A 15,442-nucleotide genomic window follows, 5' to 3' on the forward strand; every position below is an offset into this window, starting at 1 on the left:
CGGTAATTCGTGCGCGACCACATGGAGTGATCAAGATTCTACGTATGGGCAGGGAAGCAAGAGAAAGATCCCACGGACTACGCTGTTGCGAGGGACAAAGAATATCACTCTAATTGGATATGGACCTATCAATCAATGACACTGTTAGCATCCTGTATTGTATCCAGAACTGATGATGAATCCAATGATAAACAGTGTAGATTGTATATGAAGGGCGTCATCAAAAAATTAGAGTGTTGTTGTTGCATTTTTAATCTTCAGTGCCACCAGTATGGTGGTCTCGGGGTTAAAAATTTTTAATCATTCGCCAGCGGTGGGATGAGGGTGATATGTGAAGTGTCAAGTATCAAAAGAGATTTGAGATGCTCACCTTCTTAGTTGTATAAACGAGGCACAGAAACTGTGTCTACGTCTATGTTAATCGGCAAATGATGCCAGCAATAACGAGTTCTGACGTTGGCAATTCGTTTTCCATTCTACCACGAGCAGCGTAATGGTCCATGACAGTATCTAGTACATCGCATTCGTAGCACGTGACAGAAAATGGCCCCTGCAAACCGTTTGGTCGAAGAAACCACCGAATCCTGGGACATCGGGTCAGCAATTGCTCGTCCTTATAATACAGCAACTTGAGTTTAGATACTCACCCTTAGTCGAACAGACCGAAGCCCATGTCCTCGTCGGACTCCTCGGCTTCCTCCTCCTTCTTCTCCTCGGCCGGGGCAGCACCACCAGCCGGGGCAGCAGCAGCAGCGGCAGCGGGGGCCGCGGCGGCGTAGGCGTCAGGGTTGGCAATGCGGTCCTTGAGCTCCTCAATCTCAGGCCAGCTGTACTCGGTAGAGATAGCAACGGCCAGGACCTTCTTGTAGGAGTTGACCAGAGAGTGGACAACGGAAGGAAGGGTGGGGTAGTTGGCAGCCAGAGAGATGGCAGTGATGGCCTTGATGGCAGACTGGAAGGTAGCAAGGAGCTGGGACTCCTCAATGTCCAGAATCTCAGGACCGAAGGTCTGGCCCTGGTCGTAGACCTGAGCAATGCTCATACCGTAGGTGAACGGAGAGATGTTGAGCATGTTCAGGAGGGTAGCCTCGGAGGCACCGACCTTGGAACCGGCCTCAACGAGCTTCAGGTCGCTGACGATTTCAATGGTACCACGAGCAATCTTGGTGGGGACACCGAGAGCCTGGAAGAAAGAGGTCTTTCCGGGTTCCATACCGGTGTTACCAGCAGGGACGAAGACATCGGCCGGGGCGATGGCACCAGCACGAGCCGGAGCAGCGACACGGTTGGACAGAATCTTGGTACGGGTCTCCTTCATGTCACCGTTGGTGAAGATGAAACCGACGTTGCCTATAATCATGGACCGCCCGATTAGCTTTGAGGAGTGCGATTGACGCTGAAAGGAGACTTACCCTTGACGTGGGGCAGGAGACGCTCGTACTCAGGGTTCTCAGTGATGAAGCCCTTCAGCGCACGGCGGACCTGGAATCATAGTCAGTCATTGCTGCTCTCGAAATAGTCAATTGCCTGCAGAAAAATTGCTTACCATGGTGTTCTTTCCCATGAGGACGACACCCTCGCCACGGAGACTCAGACGAATCTCGTGCATCTGCTGAGAGCTGACATTGTCGACGTTGACGATGAAGATCGTCTTGTACTCGTCGAGAAGGCTCTTGAGCTTATCGAAGTAAGCGGCCTTGGTAGCGGACTTGCCCCCCATGTCTCCTTATTTTGACTGAAGATAGGATGTTTAAGGGCAAGGGAAAATGTCTGATGTTGGTTGGTGTCGTAGAAGTTGGAGTTTGGAGAAATTCCCGAGATGTGCGATTTAGGAAATTCTCTTGTGGCTTCGCCTAACTAGCCCGAATGGGGCCGTCGCGACCAATCACGTGGCGCCGTTGTACGGCCGGCGACAGCTCCAGCAGATAGCAAAATCGATATAGAGATCAATTAATGGCCATGAAGTGCCTTGGTGTCAAGCTGTCTTTCTGGTCGCGCGGCGTCCTTCCAACCATCTGACTATCCTGCTGCCGTCGCTCAGTAAGCTCATTACATCGTATATTCTGCAGCTCTCCATCATTTGACTCCGCCATGGCTGCAAAATTTCAATATCCGTTCCAGCGCATCCAATTCTTTGAGCCACAGGCGCCGGCTCAAAGAATATTGGTTGCTGCTGCTGGTCCAAAGCTTTACTGCTATGCTGCTGAGTCTGGACGGCGACTAAGTGTCTGGCCTCAAGATCAGGAGACGGCCAATGGTCAAGATTCAGACATCGCCGAGAAAAGCACCGGTGCAGATGGTCAGGAACCTCCCGGAAAAAAGAGAAAATTGTCACCCTCTGCGGACGGGTCCAGCAGTGATCCCAAGCCTAATACCAAAGAGACAGGAAAATCTCAAGCGTCGTCTTCGTGGTCACATATCTCTCTTTTGGCGACGTCTCCTACGGGGAATCATATAGTCGCCGTCACCCCGGAGGATAAATGCATCCGCGTATTCGAGGTCGGCAAAGATGGTACCCTTCAGCATATCAGCGAAAGGTTGGTGACTCTGAAGTAATCCCTAACTTTAGTCAACAGACTGCTCATCAAAATAGGCACATGCCCAAGCGTCCCAGCGTCATCTCTTTGACGCCGGATGGCAATACCATTATATGTGGTGATAAGTTTGGAGATGTCTATTCTCTCCCATTAATTCCAAGCGATAAGCCGATTGTGCAGGCCAAGCCCTCTACACCGAAGCTATTTCAGCCTGCAGCCACCAATCTAACTGTCCACACCAAGCGGAATCTGGAAGCTCTGGAACAGCAGCTCCGCGTGGGCAGCAAGAGCGCAGAAGAAAGAGCACCTCAATTCGAGCACAAGCTGTTGCTTGGCCATGTGTCGATGCTCAGTGCTCTTACATATGTTTCGCTTCCTTCTCCCTCGTCAGCAGGCCAGTCTCGGAGCTACCTTCTGACTGGAGATCGCGATGAGCATATCCGAGTGTCTCGAGGAATACCACAGACACATGTCATTGAGAACTATTGTTTCGGCCATACCTCATTCATCACTCAGATGTGCATTCCTGATTGGCGACCGGAGCTTCTAGTTTCGGGTGGAGGAGATGACCACCTTCTCGTCTGGAAGTGGCAAGAAGGCCGCATTCTGCAGAAGGTGCCATTGTTGGATGACAAGTCAGAGTCCCGTGAAATTGCCGTGCGAGGTATCTGGGCACTCTCACTACCTGCCTCTGGAAATGCTGTGAAAGTAGTATTTGTAGCTGCTGAAGGGTATGTGATTTCCTTATTGCCACTCGCAGTAGCTCTATGTTCCTAACAGATATTCCAGATCTCCAGAGCTTTTGTGCTACACAATGGAATCAGACGGCCAACTCAGACGACAGCCTTCGATTCAGCTAACTTCCAACGTACTGGATGTAGCATATGATGGGGAAAACAACTCCATCCTCGTGTCGTTGGATGGAGTTCATGAGTCTGGTTCCACGCAGGCTTTCAAAGAGAACCCTACTGCACCCCAATCTTTTCTACAGGCCCTTCGTGTTGTTGAGGGACGGGACGATTTGACTTTCGAGGCAGTTGAAGACTCGTTGGTCAGCAGCGTCAATGCTGAGGGAACCACGGATGTCGTTACCTCTGACGATGAGAAGGCCATTGAAAAGTCAAAGAAAGATCTGACTGATGCATTGTACGGCCTCGGTAACCTCAGAAAAAGGGCGAATGGAGAGGAGGAATAATTGTACAATATATACTTGAGCTCATTAAGATAAGAGCCTGCATTTGAAAATATGAAAAGTTCAGCTGTCTGCTTTGACGATCTGCGATCTGACAAAACAACCAGATATATCCCAGCTTATACCTTTGGAGGACAAGGTTAAAAAGAATTGTATAACCCCTCGATTCAATGTACCCTACGTCGCTTGAAGTGCTACTGGGTGGTACCAAGAGACGAAATAACCTGCAGGTTTATTATTTGTGCCTTATTTTGACCTTAATAATTCAGAGCCTGGGTTCGGTACTAGTGGGTCTTCTCCGCGCCAGAATCAGGGAGTATAGTATATTTAATTTTTCTAATCCTTTCTCTTCCACAACTAACTCGTGTTGGTGTGCCCCTATATATATAAGATGCGTACAATCACTACTCAATTAGATATCTTATCGCTTTTTGCAAGCCCCTTCTCATCAAATGCAACAGTAAATTTTTACAATGTCTTCCTTATCATCGCCACGTTTGTGAGGTAGCAGAGTTTAGTAGTGCAGTAATAGCAAGCAGGTAGGGATTAAGAGGTTCGAGAGGCTGAGCAGTCCGCCCAAACATCGATCTCGAGATTATCAGTGTTCACGCCAGCCTCCAGTGACAGATCGATAACTTTGTCAGCCTCACCATCCACTTCAATGATAGGTTGTCTTTCCTGGTAGGAATGAATTAGGGCTGTAAGTTATGATCTCCGCTTCGTTTGGTTTAGCGGGGACATGTGAAGCGGTCTATAACCAACCTTATACTCGGCGATCTACTAGTACTTGATGCGTATAGCGCTTATACTTTGTTTTGACATGATGGTTAGAGGAATACACTATATTCGGCGTACAGACAGGGTAGTTCGTAGGGAACTTTCCCGCTTTCCCGCTCCTGCCTAGTATAGCCATAACAATAATAACAATAACTGACTATCGTTTTGCGTCTCTTCGAGGACATATTTCTAAAAGAAAGGCATAGCCACCGTGTTCCCGTAGTCGATGTTCTCATCTTTCATTTCGATGCGGTCATGGCAGGTACCGAAAAGTCTGTCCCAGACGCGAGTCTGCTTGCCGTAGTTGTGGCTCTTCCTGTAGCCTTTGCGGTGGTGAAGATCGTGGTCCTCAATAATGATATTCCAGCCAAGGTAGTCCAGCAGCCAGCTTAGCGTGGACGTTGCGGAAACATGGACACGGAGACCACTGTGTCCCATGACTTCGGTAAAAATAATATATTGATGGCAGATCCACCACTCGTAGTAAGTCATGGGCAACCCCACAAGCTTGAGAGTGGTATATGTCAAGAAAGGGACGACGACCATGTCGAATAACTCCTGCTCATAGTCCGCATAGGCAGCCAACAGCATGTTTGGGTGCTTGGTGAGATGGTGGGTGCGGTGATATTTCCAAAGGCCGTCGACGTCGTGCATGGCGCGGTGATACCTAACAACAATATTAGCTCCTGAATGTGGCAGGAAATAGATATCATCTTCTGGCATACCAGTAGTACCAGAAGTCAAGCACAATCCCATATAGACCCACCTCCAGGAAGAGCCATTTCCATCTCATATCCAGGGGCAGCTGGTTGGGCTTGTAGGTCAACCAGATTGCAAGCGCAATCCGGGAGCCAGTCGTCTTGAGAAGAGACAGAGCAACCTTTTCCACGCCGACATCCGGGATACCATCACGTTCGTGCTTGTCCCCATCCAGGAACCCGCATTGGTGCGAAAGTCGTCGAGTAACGTGCGTCTGCCTTATGAAAATGACATTAAACAAGCCAAAGTAGAGCCAGAAAGCGGCTATAGGCCCCAGGCAGTGGCCAGTAAGATAGGTATAAGCCTGGTGAAGGATGAGAGGAATCGAGCTGTACAGAATGACCCAACGATGAATCGACCACCCGGGCATATGAGGGACCTTCTCCTCCTTTGAATGAACGGGCACCTCTTTATTGAAATCAATCGGGAACGTGTTGACCCTTTCGATGCCCCGGTGGAAAACACCCCATTTTTCCCTCGGCCATTTGTGCCAGGTCATCTCCATCGAGTCCTTTGGATTGCGTGGAGTGTCCATGGTTGCTGGCTTGGTCGATATTGATGGAGGAAGTCGCGTTCCCTTTTATACTTGGAGGGCGTAAGTGGCGCAAATGACTCTTGAGGACGCTACCACGTTCATGGGTATCTTGCGACACGCGAAACTTTTTCTAACCCATATATTCCTCTCATTATCGTGGATGGCCAAGTGGAGTGGATAGTTATACTCCTTAAGTGTATGTTGATCACGTTGAGGTAGGTATACTCCTGCGTACCTCGGGACGGTAAGTGAGCATCGACTGCGGCTCCCGTGCGGTTGATCTCGTCCATGACTACCTACTATTTCCAATCAATCAGGCTTCTGATTATCCAGGTGGACCATTATTATCATCTTCTATAGTAGGCTTGAAGAGAACAACAATGTGCTGGAATTCCTTTCCCTTTCTGGCCAGTATTCATTCTCGGAACTACTAACCCCGCCCGTCGGTTCTGTTCTGTAGACAATTCCCAGGCTGTGGCGATTTAAACCCGTAGTTATCTTGACCAATTCCCCTGGCCGGCTTTTGTGCTCTTGGGGCTGGGGTATGTCGTGAGAGTGGTATCAGCCGGCATAGTTCGCTCTGTGGTACACCTAGCAGCTGCGGATTGTACAGTTTCCTCGATTAATTTCCCAACTTTCCACCATGAAAGGGAAAGAGGTCACTAATACTGCCTCCGTAGCAACAACAAACAGGCTGTCGTGACGAATCGGTGCATATGGATGGTGATGAAGCCATGTAAGTTTCATTTGGATAGCTCCATGAGCAGCAGAGCCCAAGGACACTCGCTATACATGATTGGGCTACTTACGCCAGTCCTTGGTGCAAGTACTGAGTATAGACAGAGGAATATGAAAAATCATTACTATACACTTCGTAATCAGTTTTTGATGCCAGCCTTGAATACTAATACCCGGTGCCAGTTTATACCAGGAGTGTCGAGTCCCTTGACATCATAGACATCGGATGAGCCCGCTCCTTTTTATTATGTTCATCCTGTGTACATGCCATTAAGTCTGTCGTGTAGCAAGACGATCTATTACATCGCAGTGTTCGGCTTATTAGTCTATCCAGAGTTGTATATTTTGGAAGAGATGGTAAAATTCTGCGTACAGACGAATCGTTATTCGAGTAGACGAGAAAAGGTATCTGAAAGTCTCAGCAACTCTGGCTATAAACAATTCTGTGCCGGGATTACAGATGAGCTACATTATAGGGGTCCATGAGTGTCCATGAGTGCTCAGCTGCATTATCAAACCTCCCTTTTACCACAAGAACCTTGGTATGGAAAGAGTTCGTTGTAAAACCAGACGTGGATATTGTGAATGGGAATGCAATTGTCGTGACAGGCCTCGTTGAACAATGGCTGGAAAAATGAGGGAATATTGGAATACGTTCTACTAGATTGATGCTTCGGATCTTGCTTTGATGAACGATGATATTCTTTACTAGTTAGAGGTCGGACCCTGAGTAACAGTGTAATTGTACAGCCGTTCAGTCTGGGCTCGGCGCACCCGCCTTGGCCGACGCCGAGAGCCGCGGGGTCCCCCAAAAGGCCGGCTAGAATCTCCCAAGGTCCCTTTTCCCATTTTACCTTCTTCATATATCGCCAAAATGCCTGACAATTTTGAACCCCTAAAGAATGACCTGCTCTTGAGGGCAGCGCGGGGTATGTGACTCTAATTGCAAATTGGGAAGCCATTCGCTTAACATTGATATGCAGGCGAGAAGGTTGAACGCCCGCCGATATGGGTGATGCGACAAGGTGATCTCCAACCATGGATTGATGAAGTGGCTTCCACAGCCATGATGGCTTTTCTGTGGGATTTAGACTGATTCGTCTTTTCGTCGTATTTTCAGCTGGACGATACCTCCCCGAGTACCACGAAGCGAAAGGAAACCGGGATTTCTTCGAATGCTGCCGCACACCTGAGATCGCGTCCACGCTTACTCTCCAGCCCATTGAACGATATGCAGGGCTCATTGACGCGGCAATTATCTTCTCCGATATCCTCGTCATTCCGCAGGCGATGGGTATGACCGTGGAGATGGTCGATAAGAAGGGCCCGGTCTTCCCCGAGCCGCTGAAGTCGCCGGACGACGGGCAATACGAGAAAGTGATGAAGAAGCAGGTCGACGTCAAGGCAGAGTTGCAGTATGTTTACGACGCTATCACGCTTACGCGGCACAAGCTGAAGGGCCGCGTGCCGCTGATTGGCTTCTGCGGTGCCCCTTGGACATTGCTTTGCTACATGGTCGAGGGCGGTGGTACGAAGCTCTTTATTCAGTCTAAGACGTGGATCTTCAAGTACCCGGAGCAGTCAAAGGCTTTGTTGCAGAAGATTGCCGACATCTGTGTCGAGTACCTGGCTCTGCAGGTGGCCGCAGGAGCGCAGCTAGTCCAGGTCTTCGACTCGTGGGCGGGGGAATTGTCTCCAGCATCCTTCAAGTCTTTTGCGCTGCCCTACCTACGACACATCTCTGAGAATCTTCCGAAGAGGCTGAAGCAATTGGATCTGGAGCCAGTCCCCATGACTGTCTTTGCGAAGGGTGCGTGGTATGCACTGGACGAACTTTGCGAGTCGGGATATAATGTCGTCGGTCTTGACTGGCTACACGACCCGGCCGAGGCTTACCAGATCGCAAGGGGCCGGGTGACCCTGCAGGGTAATGCCGACCCTGGCGTCCTATACGGAGGTAGGGAGGCTATAACAGCAGTGGTAGAGAATATGGTCAAGGGCTTCGGCGGTGGGAAGAAAGGATGGATTGCCAACTTGGGACACGGTCCGCGCACATTACGCTCCGTCCACGATGTTTTCAATGCTAACTATCATTAGGCATTACTCCCTTCGTGAACCCCGAAGACCTGCGGTTCTACTTCCAGGAAATCCACCGACTAACCGCTTCACCATGAGCGCTCTGCCTCCTCCACAACAAACTCACACGCTGGGACGACTCTGGTCATACATTGCATGCTTGCACATGTCGCCTGACCTACGGACGAAGATAGAAAAAAAAATCATACCGTCATGCATATTTCAAACACCGATATCCTCATTCCTACCACGAAGACGAGATGATCAGCGATCTCGATACGCAGGGAAGAAAAAGTTCAGGCAGATGGGTAGATTAAAAAGAAAACACAAGGGACCAAATACATACCAGATCTCGGGCTTCTCCCGCATGAACTTCTCCATCAATTGCTTGCACTCCTCATTTTCCAGAACCACGACCTCAATGCCTCGGTTCTGGAGGTATTGCTCCCCTCCCACGAAGCTCTTGTTCTCACCAACGACGACCCGCTTGATCTTGTAGAGCACGCAGGCACCGGTGCACATGTCACAGGGAGAGAGCGTGGTGTACATGGTGGCGCCCTCGTAGGCAGATGCGGGCAGGCGACCGGAGTTTTCGAGAGCCGAGATCTCTGCCTGTAGTGTGACCGGACTGGCGTGAGGACGCTGTAAAACCAGGAGAGGCGAATGGGATTAACTGACATGCAGGGTTGCGCTGCCCTTCTGCACGCGCATGTTGTGCCCGCGGCCTAGAATCTTGCCATCCTTGGAGACGAGACAGGCACCGATGGGAACACCGCCCTCGGACGCTCCCTGCTTAGCCTCCTCCACCGCCGCGATGAAGCCTGGATCCTTCTCCATGGTTGGTATGTACAACGTGAGGCAAGAATATAACTTTAGTATTGGGATGGCAAGGGGGAGAGAATAATAATAATGCTATCTATAGGTAACAGACGAATTGGTACAGATGGCCACGACCGTTGAGCCCCTCGCTGGGGCCTGGATCTACCAGATCGAGCGAGTGAGGGGCGTTCACCTTTTTTTCCGGATCGGGCCAATCTGGGGCTCCGCCCTTATCGATAAGGACTTTTCGCAGCCACCGATGATGGCTGACTCGGGCACGCGCCACGATACGGTACTGTACCGGTACGGTATCCGGGCGGTAACGGGGGGTTGACCAACTTGACCGTTGGAGCCTGGCAACGACGATACCGGGCAGTTACAGCGCCGGTATCGGACGGAGCACGAGTGATTATCTAATTACCCCATATTCTCTCTCTCTCTCTCTCTCTCTCTCTCTCTCTCTCTCTCTCTCTCTCTCTCTCTCTCAGTTGATTAAGGCCGCGATGGTGGAAGACGATGGAATCGATGCAAATAATTCTTTCTCGATCTCCGACGACTCATGATGTCGCAACTCCGCACAACTGATCGATCTCAAACCAGGGCACAGCCGGGGGGGTCAGCACTGCCGGTGTGACCGTGTATGGAAGAATTGGAAGAGCTGAGAAGTCGATGGAATAAGATGGAATCGCATCGAATCCGGAACGGGTCCGCGCTCGGGCCACTTGTGCGCAACAGTATCGAAGAAACGAGAAAAAGTTGAAAGGCGGCTGTCAGCCTTGTGGTTTCATTTGGACAAACATCCTGCTGAGAGGCGGTTTCGTGTAAAAGCTGCATCGTCCGCCCCCGTGTCCTCTCGACCATCTGATACCCTCCTCATCATTATTATTCTCCTCGAAGAGCGACAAAAAGTTGAACAGGTCATCCAGTCGATCGCCTTCATCGGCTTTACTCTGGATAATCATTGCTGCGTATCTCCGACCCAGATTACGGGAAAGCTTGGCGTATCGACAGCCGCAGCTCTGTGGCGGAAAGGACGTCCGCGGTACCTGGCGTTCGGTTAGTTTTAATTACTTTACATTACCAACCAGCCCTCTCACTCCCACCCGCCGCTGGTCCATTCAGATAACATCCGGGGGCCCTTTCAACCTCTTTTTCCTCGACCCTCCACCCGGAACCCCCCTTCTCCTTCTCCAACCTTCTATCCTTCCAGATTTCTAAATACAGGCCCTTCAGAGGCACCTCGACAACTCTCCTCTCTCCTCATTCCTCATATTCACCTCTCCCTCCAGACCACCCGTTGCGTTATTCTATTTGAACCTCTTCACTCGACGGATTGTTGACACAAAATATCGGCGCTCCAGCTTGTTACATTTCAGTTTCTTGCGTCTGTATTATATCCGCGTCCAGAACCTCCCAGTACACGGATAGGTGAGGGACAAGATGGTCAAAGATACCAAGTTTTACGATGTCTTGGGGGTAAGCAATACTCGCTGTACGACCTGAACAGGATCATCGACGCTAACACATGCTGCTTAGGTTTCCCCTGATGCCACTGAATCTCAGCTCAAGACGGCCTACAAGAAGGGAGCGTTGAAATATCATCCTGGTAAGTTGATGACAGACATCACCTTCTTTCCGGAATGCTGTTTCTAATACCCTTGCCCAGATAAGAACGGAAATACCCCGGAGGCCGCAGAGAAGTTCAAGGACTTGTCTCATGCATATGAGATCCTGTCTGATCCCCAGAAGCGCCAGATCTATGACCAATATGGAGAGGAGGGTCTGGAGGGCGGTGCTGGTGGCGCCGGCATGAACGCAGAAGATCTCTTTGCTCAGTTCTTCGGCGGCGGAGGCGCCTTCGGCGGAATGTTTGGCGGCGGCATGCGTGAGCAGGGTCCCAAGAAGGCTAGGACCATCCACCACATGCACAAGGTCAGCCTGGAAGACATCTACCGGGGCAAGATCTCCAAACTGGCGCTGCAGAAATCCGTTATTTGCCCAGGATGTGATGGACGTGGAGGCAAGGAGGGTGCTGTCAAGCAGTGTACTGGCTGTGGTGGTTCCGGTATGAAGACGATGATGCGCCAGATGGGACCTATGATCCAACGCTTCCAGACCGTCTGCCCTGACTGCAATGGTGAGGGTGAGATTATCCGCGAGCGCGACCGCTGCAAGCGCTGCAATGGCAAGAAGACGATCGTCGAGCGAAAAGTTCTCCACGTCCACGTCGACAAGGGAGTCAAGCCCGGCCACAAGATCGAGTTCCGAGGCGAGGGTGACCAGATCCCCGGTGCTCTGCCCGGTGATGTGGTGTTCGAGATCGAGCAGAAGCCGCACCCACGGTTCCAGCGCAAGGACGACGATCTCTTCTACCACGCAGAGATCGACCTTCTCACCGCTTTGGCCGGTGGCACCATCAACATTGAGCACCTGGATGACCGATGGTTGTCTGTCGCTATCGCTCCTGGTGAACCCATCACTCCTGGCGCCATCAAGATGATCAAGGGCCAGGGTATGCCTTCTTACCGTCATCACGACTTCGGCAATCTTTACATCCAGTTCGACGTGAAGTTCCCCCAGGGTGACCAGCTGCAGAATCTGCATCTCCTGGAGCAGGTCCTGCCGCCTCGTCTGCCCCAGCAGCAGCCACCCGCGGATTCGATGGTCGAAGACTTCCAGCTGGAGGACATTGACCAGAGCGAGTATGCTCAGGCACGGGCTCACGGCGCAGCAGGCATGGACGAGGACGACGAGGATGGCGTTCCGCCCGGTGCTGAACGCATGCAGTGTGCCTCGCAGTAGATCCGTTTTCGGGGTCTAATCTGCGGTGCGGTGAGATGTGATATGAGATTCCTTTTCTTTGATACCGTTCGCTGGTGGACATCACCAAGCAATGGCATTTCTTTCGGCTCTTCGAAGGCGTTTGTTTGAGGATTTAGGGACTTGTGCGAGGGGAATCGTATTCTCACTTCATCCACCTGTTCCTTCCCTCTCGCCGCTCTTCTTCTCTTTTTGATTCCCCTGAGTTCTGGCATTTCTTTGCGTTGCATAGGGGGAAGGGATCTGGAGTCGCCGATGGGACGATATGGATGAGATACGATGTGAACTAGATCTCATTGTTTTTCGGGGCTTGATGGACGAGACGGCTGTTCTCCGCGCTGGGCTAGCCCAGGATAGCAGTCATGGTCTCGATGTTTGAAAGAGGAACGACTTTTGGTTTCGAGGGTTGCCTTTGCCATCCGTGCTTGTCCTTTTCCTTTGCTACTACTGCGTGTGTTGATGATAAATGCTGTCGGTCGGGACGGGGACTTTTTCGAGGGTTTGCATGATTCCCGCTGTGCTCCTTTATATGTAGTTATCCTTGAGGCGTTTCGCGTCCTATAATGTTTAGAACGCAGTCATTTGATCAGCTCGTGTCTTGAAATATCCACATACGTCCGAATCGATGTAGCTTCATCTCTTAATCTTGCTATTCCTCTGAATTCAATTTTGGTTGTAGCACCCACCAGGCTACCATTGCGAAAAGCTGGATTCTTCTTCGAACGGACACAGAATCGTTCACAGGCGATTTTGCCAGCTAGCGACGATCAGGTGTCCTTTACGAGTTATTAATAAGAGGATCATGGTAGATGTAAGTATCTAGATGGTAATCAGTGTTAGTGCAGAGAATAGTCATCATCACCATCAGCACCCAGATAGATTATAATAAAAAAAAGATTATCCTTACCGACCAAGGGTTCAGGGGCAAGCAAGCAAGCAAGCAATCCCATGATGGCTACTATGTATCATCATGCCAAAAATGCATGAATGGTCACCTGATCCAGTGCGCATCAGATCGAACCCCATCCCTGTGTTCTGCAATCTTTTTTTTGGTCGTCTGATGATATCGATCTTTTGCTTCAGGGATAGAGTGACTACTCCTGAAATCTGAGTCGCTCGAGCCATGTGAGGCCTAACAAGTCCGAGCGGAGCCAAAGATATCTCCAGATGCAAGTCTATGTATGTACTGTACATAGTACTAACTATACTTCTTCAATAATAATAATTGACTATTGCAGACGATTTATGCTTTGCGAATGGAAGGCTGGGCGTTTCATCTACTTGAAACAATAGCGATACGCTAACTAAGTACGGAGGAATGGAATGATAGATCAACGTTCAAAGCCGATCGATATACTTCCGTGGCGGTCTGGACCGCTTAAAGCCTCCTAACTGGAAAGTGTGAACGAGATGAGGCGGACTGCTAATAATAATAATATTAATAGTACTATGTACTACTAGATAGACCTACTACTCTACCTAGAGTAAGTACCATATGGTGATGATCGCGCGCTGCGCGTGGCAGATTTGCGTATCGCAATATTAAGGTTATTCCGTTAGTTATCCACCATAAATTGTCAGATAGATAGATAGATAACCTGTTTAGATAGTCTTGAAGATGCCAGAAACACGTGCGAAACCCGATGATCCCGTCCGGATTGATGATCCCGTCCGGATTATTGAGCCAAGCACGCGACGAGTCTGAGCAAGAAAGAAAAGAAGAAAGCGAAGAAAGCCATTCGAGGAAAAGCCAGTCGGTTGTCGCGTTCATGACGTGATCCCGGTGGCGATGGCGTGTTCGGAACGGTCGCACAGATCGAGGCCTTCTCCGCAAAAGCAAACAAAGATCGGTAGTTGGGGACACCGAAGTTTTTATTTGAACAGTTACCTAACTTCTTCTAAGTTCTGAGAGTTCTCTCATTCTGCTCTACTAACTCGATCGTCGGGAGTGCGTACCGTAGTGTCTTAAGAGCCTTGCGGGAGCGGTTCGCAAGCTCTTGGCAGTTCCACGCTTTGGTAGGTATGTGCAGCACATAACTACAGTGTGCGTCTGCGATCTCTACTATCTGGAGTATGGATGTGTTCGTATGTATCAACCACTTTTTAAACGCATGGCGGCTGCCGCTAGAAGATAGCGGCAAGATCGTCTCCACGTTCAGATGCAATTGGTGCTAACGGCGGCATCTTGCAGTTCGTCCTCTTGCCGTAAGAAGTATTATTATTTATTGATTGATGATTCTACCTTACAGGAATCGAGTAATAATACCTAGTTATGCCCTGTGGCTAGCTTGAGTTTTGAACACGCTTTTGTGTAAGCATTCGTTACACTTTGAAAAAGAGAAAAGCGATGACAGCAAGTTGAGCATCGGCACGGGGACAACTGCCGAAGGTGGGAGGTATATTTTTTTTTTCTCACAGACGATCAAGGAAAAAAGAACGTGTCTTGTTCTTTCCAGATTATTGTCACCATCGCCGGTTGATATGGCGTCTTCTAACGACTTGCTGATTGGGCCGAGTCCCGCTGCCACTGATCGACTGCGCGGAGCGGATGTTGTGGTCCTCGATGATGCGGCCCTCGTCTGGGCAGCTTCTCATTGGCTGAAATCCTGACTGCCGACACCGCCTTGCCGGAAGCGGGAGTCTAAGCGAACCCAGCTTCATCATCGCGTCGGCCGATGCTCGAGTTACGAATACTCTGAGATGCCCCTGGGATACAGAATCAATTATTATCATTAATTAATTATTACGGCCAGAATGCGCAGAGGATGCAAACAACTTCGTGCAATCAAAGCAACGCGAGCAGAACTAGTAATTCCAATCCAATGGGCCAGGTCCTTGGGATTGCCTTGGCTGGACCCATCCCGCTCACCAAGCTTGCCCCGATGGACCTGCATGTTCTAACTAACTTCTCAGGGTCGTGGAGAATTTACTGCTGGGGCGATGACCAAGAGGGTCTCTTATCGATCTAGTTCTTCCCTGACCAGGGCAGCATAATAATAATAATACTAATATGCTGTCGAAGCGGCCTACTACTAAAGAAATTAAGAATATATCGGTGTCTCTGCTCCGCCCGGACCTCCCGTACCTAGGGATTATTACTCTACTATACCTCCACCCTGTGTCCGTTCTGTTCTCTTCTCCCTACCATCTGGCCACATCTAATCTATCGAGAACGCCTGTTCTGACTGA

General features: G+C 50.0%; 7 protein-coding genes across 7 annotated transcripts; 3 read left to right on the forward strand and 4 right to left on the reverse strand.

Annotated features, from left to right (window-relative positions):
* Nucleotides 1-427: 427 nt before the first annotated feature.
* Nucleotides 428-1,823, reverse strand: C8Q69DRAFT_222919 (60S acidic ribosomal protein P0). The gene is made up of 4 exons (XM_028626312.1): nucleotides 1,547-1,823; nucleotides 1,413-1,482; nucleotides 648-1,350; nucleotides 428-584 (listed from the first exon to the last, which is right to left on the reverse strand). Exons 1-3 carry the CDS (start codon nucleotides 1,718-1,720, stop codon nucleotides 650-652), a joined length of 945 nt encoding a protein of 314 aa, XP_028485562.1. The 5' UTR covers nucleotides 1,721-1,823; the 3' UTR covers nucleotides 428-584; nucleotides 648-649.
* A 131-nt stretch (nucleotides 1,824-1,954) lies between these two features.
* Nucleotides 1,955-4,042, forward strand: C8Q69DRAFT_463048 (guanine-N(7)--methyltransferase subunit trm82). The gene is made up of 3 exons (XM_028630354.1): nucleotides 1,955-2,537; nucleotides 2,594-3,268; nucleotides 3,327-4,042. Exons 1-3 carry the CDS (start codon nucleotides 2,092-2,094, stop codon nucleotides 3,730-3,732), a joined length of 1,527 nt encoding a protein of 508 aa, XP_028485563.1. The 5' UTR covers nucleotides 1,955-2,091; the 3' UTR covers nucleotides 3,733-4,042.
* Nucleotides 4,043-4,527: 485 nt separating this feature from the next.
* On the reverse strand, nucleotides 4,528-6,280 carry C8Q69DRAFT_463051 (hypothetical protein). The gene is made up of 2 exons (XM_028630355.1): nucleotides 5,232-6,280; nucleotides 4,528-5,173 (listed from the first exon to the last, which is right to left on the reverse strand). Exons 1-2 carry the CDS (start codon nucleotides 5,798-5,800, stop codon nucleotides 4,696-4,698), a joined length of 1,047 nt encoding a protein of 348 aa, XP_028485564.1. The 5' UTR covers nucleotides 5,801-6,280; the 3' UTR covers nucleotides 4,528-4,695.
* A 982-nt stretch (nucleotides 6,281-7,262) lies between these two features.
* Nucleotides 7,263-8,853, forward strand: C8Q69DRAFT_222963 (uroporphyrinogen decarboxylase). The gene is made up of 4 exons (XM_028626313.1): nucleotides 7,263-7,467; nucleotides 7,522-7,563; nucleotides 7,659-8,582; nucleotides 8,636-8,853. The coding sequence occupies exons 1-4, from the start codon at nucleotides 7,413-7,415 to the stop codon at nucleotides 8,710-8,712; spliced, it is 1,098 nt and encodes a 365-aa protein (XP_028485565.1). The 5' UTR covers nucleotides 7,263-7,412; the 3' UTR covers nucleotides 8,713-8,853.
* Nucleotides 8,736-9,737, reverse strand: C8Q69DRAFT_223047 (cytidine deaminase-like protein). Its single transcript, XM_028626316.1, has 3 exons — nucleotides 9,293-9,737; nucleotides 8,961-9,226; nucleotides 8,736-8,858 (listed from the first exon to the last, which is right to left on the reverse strand). Exons 1-3 carry the CDS (start codon nucleotides 9,449-9,451, stop codon nucleotides 8,837-8,839), a joined length of 447 nt encoding a protein of 148 aa, XP_028485566.1. The 5' UTR covers nucleotides 9,452-9,737; the 3' UTR covers nucleotides 8,736-8,836.
* A 687-nt stretch (nucleotides 9,738-10,424) lies between these two features.
* Nucleotides 10,425-12,703, forward strand: C8Q69DRAFT_222967 (hypothetical protein). Its single transcript, XM_028626314.1, has 4 exons — nucleotides 10,425-10,475; nucleotides 10,795-10,909; nucleotides 10,970-11,039; nucleotides 11,100-12,703. Exons 2-4 carry the CDS (start codon nucleotides 10,874-10,876, stop codon nucleotides 12,233-12,235), a joined length of 1,242 nt encoding a protein of 413 aa, XP_028485567.1. The 5' UTR covers nucleotides 10,425-10,475; nucleotides 10,795-10,873; the 3' UTR covers nucleotides 12,236-12,703.
* A 972-nt stretch (nucleotides 12,704-13,675) lies between these two features.
* C8Q69DRAFT_463083 (hypothetical protein) lies at nucleotides 13,676-14,087 on the reverse strand. The gene has a single exon (XM_028630356.1). The coding sequence runs from the start codon at nucleotides 14,022-14,024 to the stop codon at nucleotides 13,701-13,703; it is 324 nt and encodes a 107-aa protein (XP_028485568.1). The 5' UTR covers nucleotides 14,025-14,087; the 3' UTR covers nucleotides 13,676-13,700.
* Between the last annotated feature and the right edge of the window lie 1,355 nt (nucleotides 14,088-15,442).

This window comes from Paecilomyces variotii (assembly GCF_004022145.1).
Source record: "Paecilomyces variotii strain CBS 101075 chromosome Unknown C8Q69scaffold_4, whole genome shotgun sequence".
In the NCBI taxonomy this organism is placed as follows: Eukaryota; Fungi; Ascomycota; class Eurotiomycetes; order Eurotiales; family Thermoascaceae; genus Paecilomyces; species Paecilomyces variotii.

Excerpts from the sequence above, each read along its gene's own strand:
- C8Q69DRAFT_222919 (XM_028626312.1), bottom strand. The coding sequence starts at position 1,720 with ATGGGGGGCAAGTCCGCTACCAAGGCCGCTTACTTCGATAAGCTCAAG. Across the intron at positions 1,483-1,546 it reads TCATGGGAAAGAACACCATG|GTCCGCCGTGCGCTGAAGGG; the intron begins GTAAGCAATTTT and ends CTATGATTCCAG. Across the intron at positions 1,351-1,412 it reads TCTCCTGCCCCACGTCAAGG|GCAACGTCGGTTTCATCTTC; the intron begins GTAAGTCTCCTT and ends CCATGATTATAG.
- C8Q69DRAFT_463048 (XM_028630354.1), top strand. The coding sequence starts at position 2,092 with ATGGCTGCAAAATTTCAATATCCGTTCCAGCGCATCCAATTCTTTGAG. Across the intron at positions 2,538-2,593 it reads CTTCAGCATATCAGCGAAAG|GCACATGCCCAAGCGTCCCA; the intron begins GTTGGTGACTCT and ends TCATCAAAATAG. Across the intron at positions 3,269-3,326 it reads GTATTTGTAGCTGCTGAAGG|ATCTCCAGAGCTTTTGTGCT; the intron begins GTATGTGATTTC and ends CAGATATTCCAG.
- C8Q69DRAFT_463051 (XM_028630355.1), bottom strand. The coding sequence starts at position 5,800 with ATGGACACTCCACGCAATCCAAAGGACTCGATGGAGATGACCTGGCAC. Across the intron at positions 5,174-5,231 it reads CTTGACTTCTGGTACTACTG|GTATCACCGCGCCATGCACG; the intron begins GTATGCCAGAAG and ends TATTGTTGTTAG.
- C8Q69DRAFT_222963 (XM_028626313.1), top strand. The coding sequence starts at position 7,413 with ATGCCTGACAATTTTGAACCCCTAAAGAATGACCTGCTCTTGAGGGCA. Across the intron at positions 7,564-7,658 it reads GATATGGGTGATGCGACAAG|CTGGACGATACCTCCCCGAG; the intron begins GTGATCTCCAAC and ends TCGTATTTTCAG. Across the intron at positions 8,583-8,635 it reads GATTGCCAACTTGGGACACG|GCATTACTCCCTTCGTGAAC; the intron begins GTCCGCGCACAT and ends AACTATCATTAG.
- C8Q69DRAFT_223047 (XM_028626316.1), bottom strand. The coding sequence starts at position 9,451 with ATGGAGAAGGATCCAGGCTTCATCGCGGCGGTGGAGGAGGCTAAGCAG. Across the intron at positions 9,227-9,292 it reads AGGGCAGCGCAACCCTGCAT|GCAGAGATCTCGGCTCTCGA; the intron begins GTCAGTTAATCC and ends GTCACACTACAG. Across the intron at positions 8,859-8,960 it reads CGGGAGAAGCCCGAGATCTG|GAATGAGGATATCGGTGTTT; the intron begins GTATGTATTTGG and ends TCTTCGTGGTAG.
- C8Q69DRAFT_222967 (XM_028626314.1), top strand. The coding sequence starts at position 10,874 with ATGGTCAAAGATACCAAGTTTTACGATGTCTTGGGG. Across the intron at positions 10,910-10,969 it reads AGTTTTACGATGTCTTGGGG|GTTTCCCCTGATGCCACTGA; the intron begins GTAAGCAATACT and ends CATGCTGCTTAG. Across the intron at positions 11,040-11,099 it reads AGCGTTGAAATATCATCCTG|ATAAGAACGGAAATACCCCG; the intron begins GTAAGTTGATGA and ends ACCCTTGCCCAG.
- C8Q69DRAFT_463083 (XM_028630356.1), bottom strand. The coding sequence starts at position 14,024 with ATGAACGCGACAACCGACTGGCTTTTCCTCGAATGGCTTTCTTCGCTT.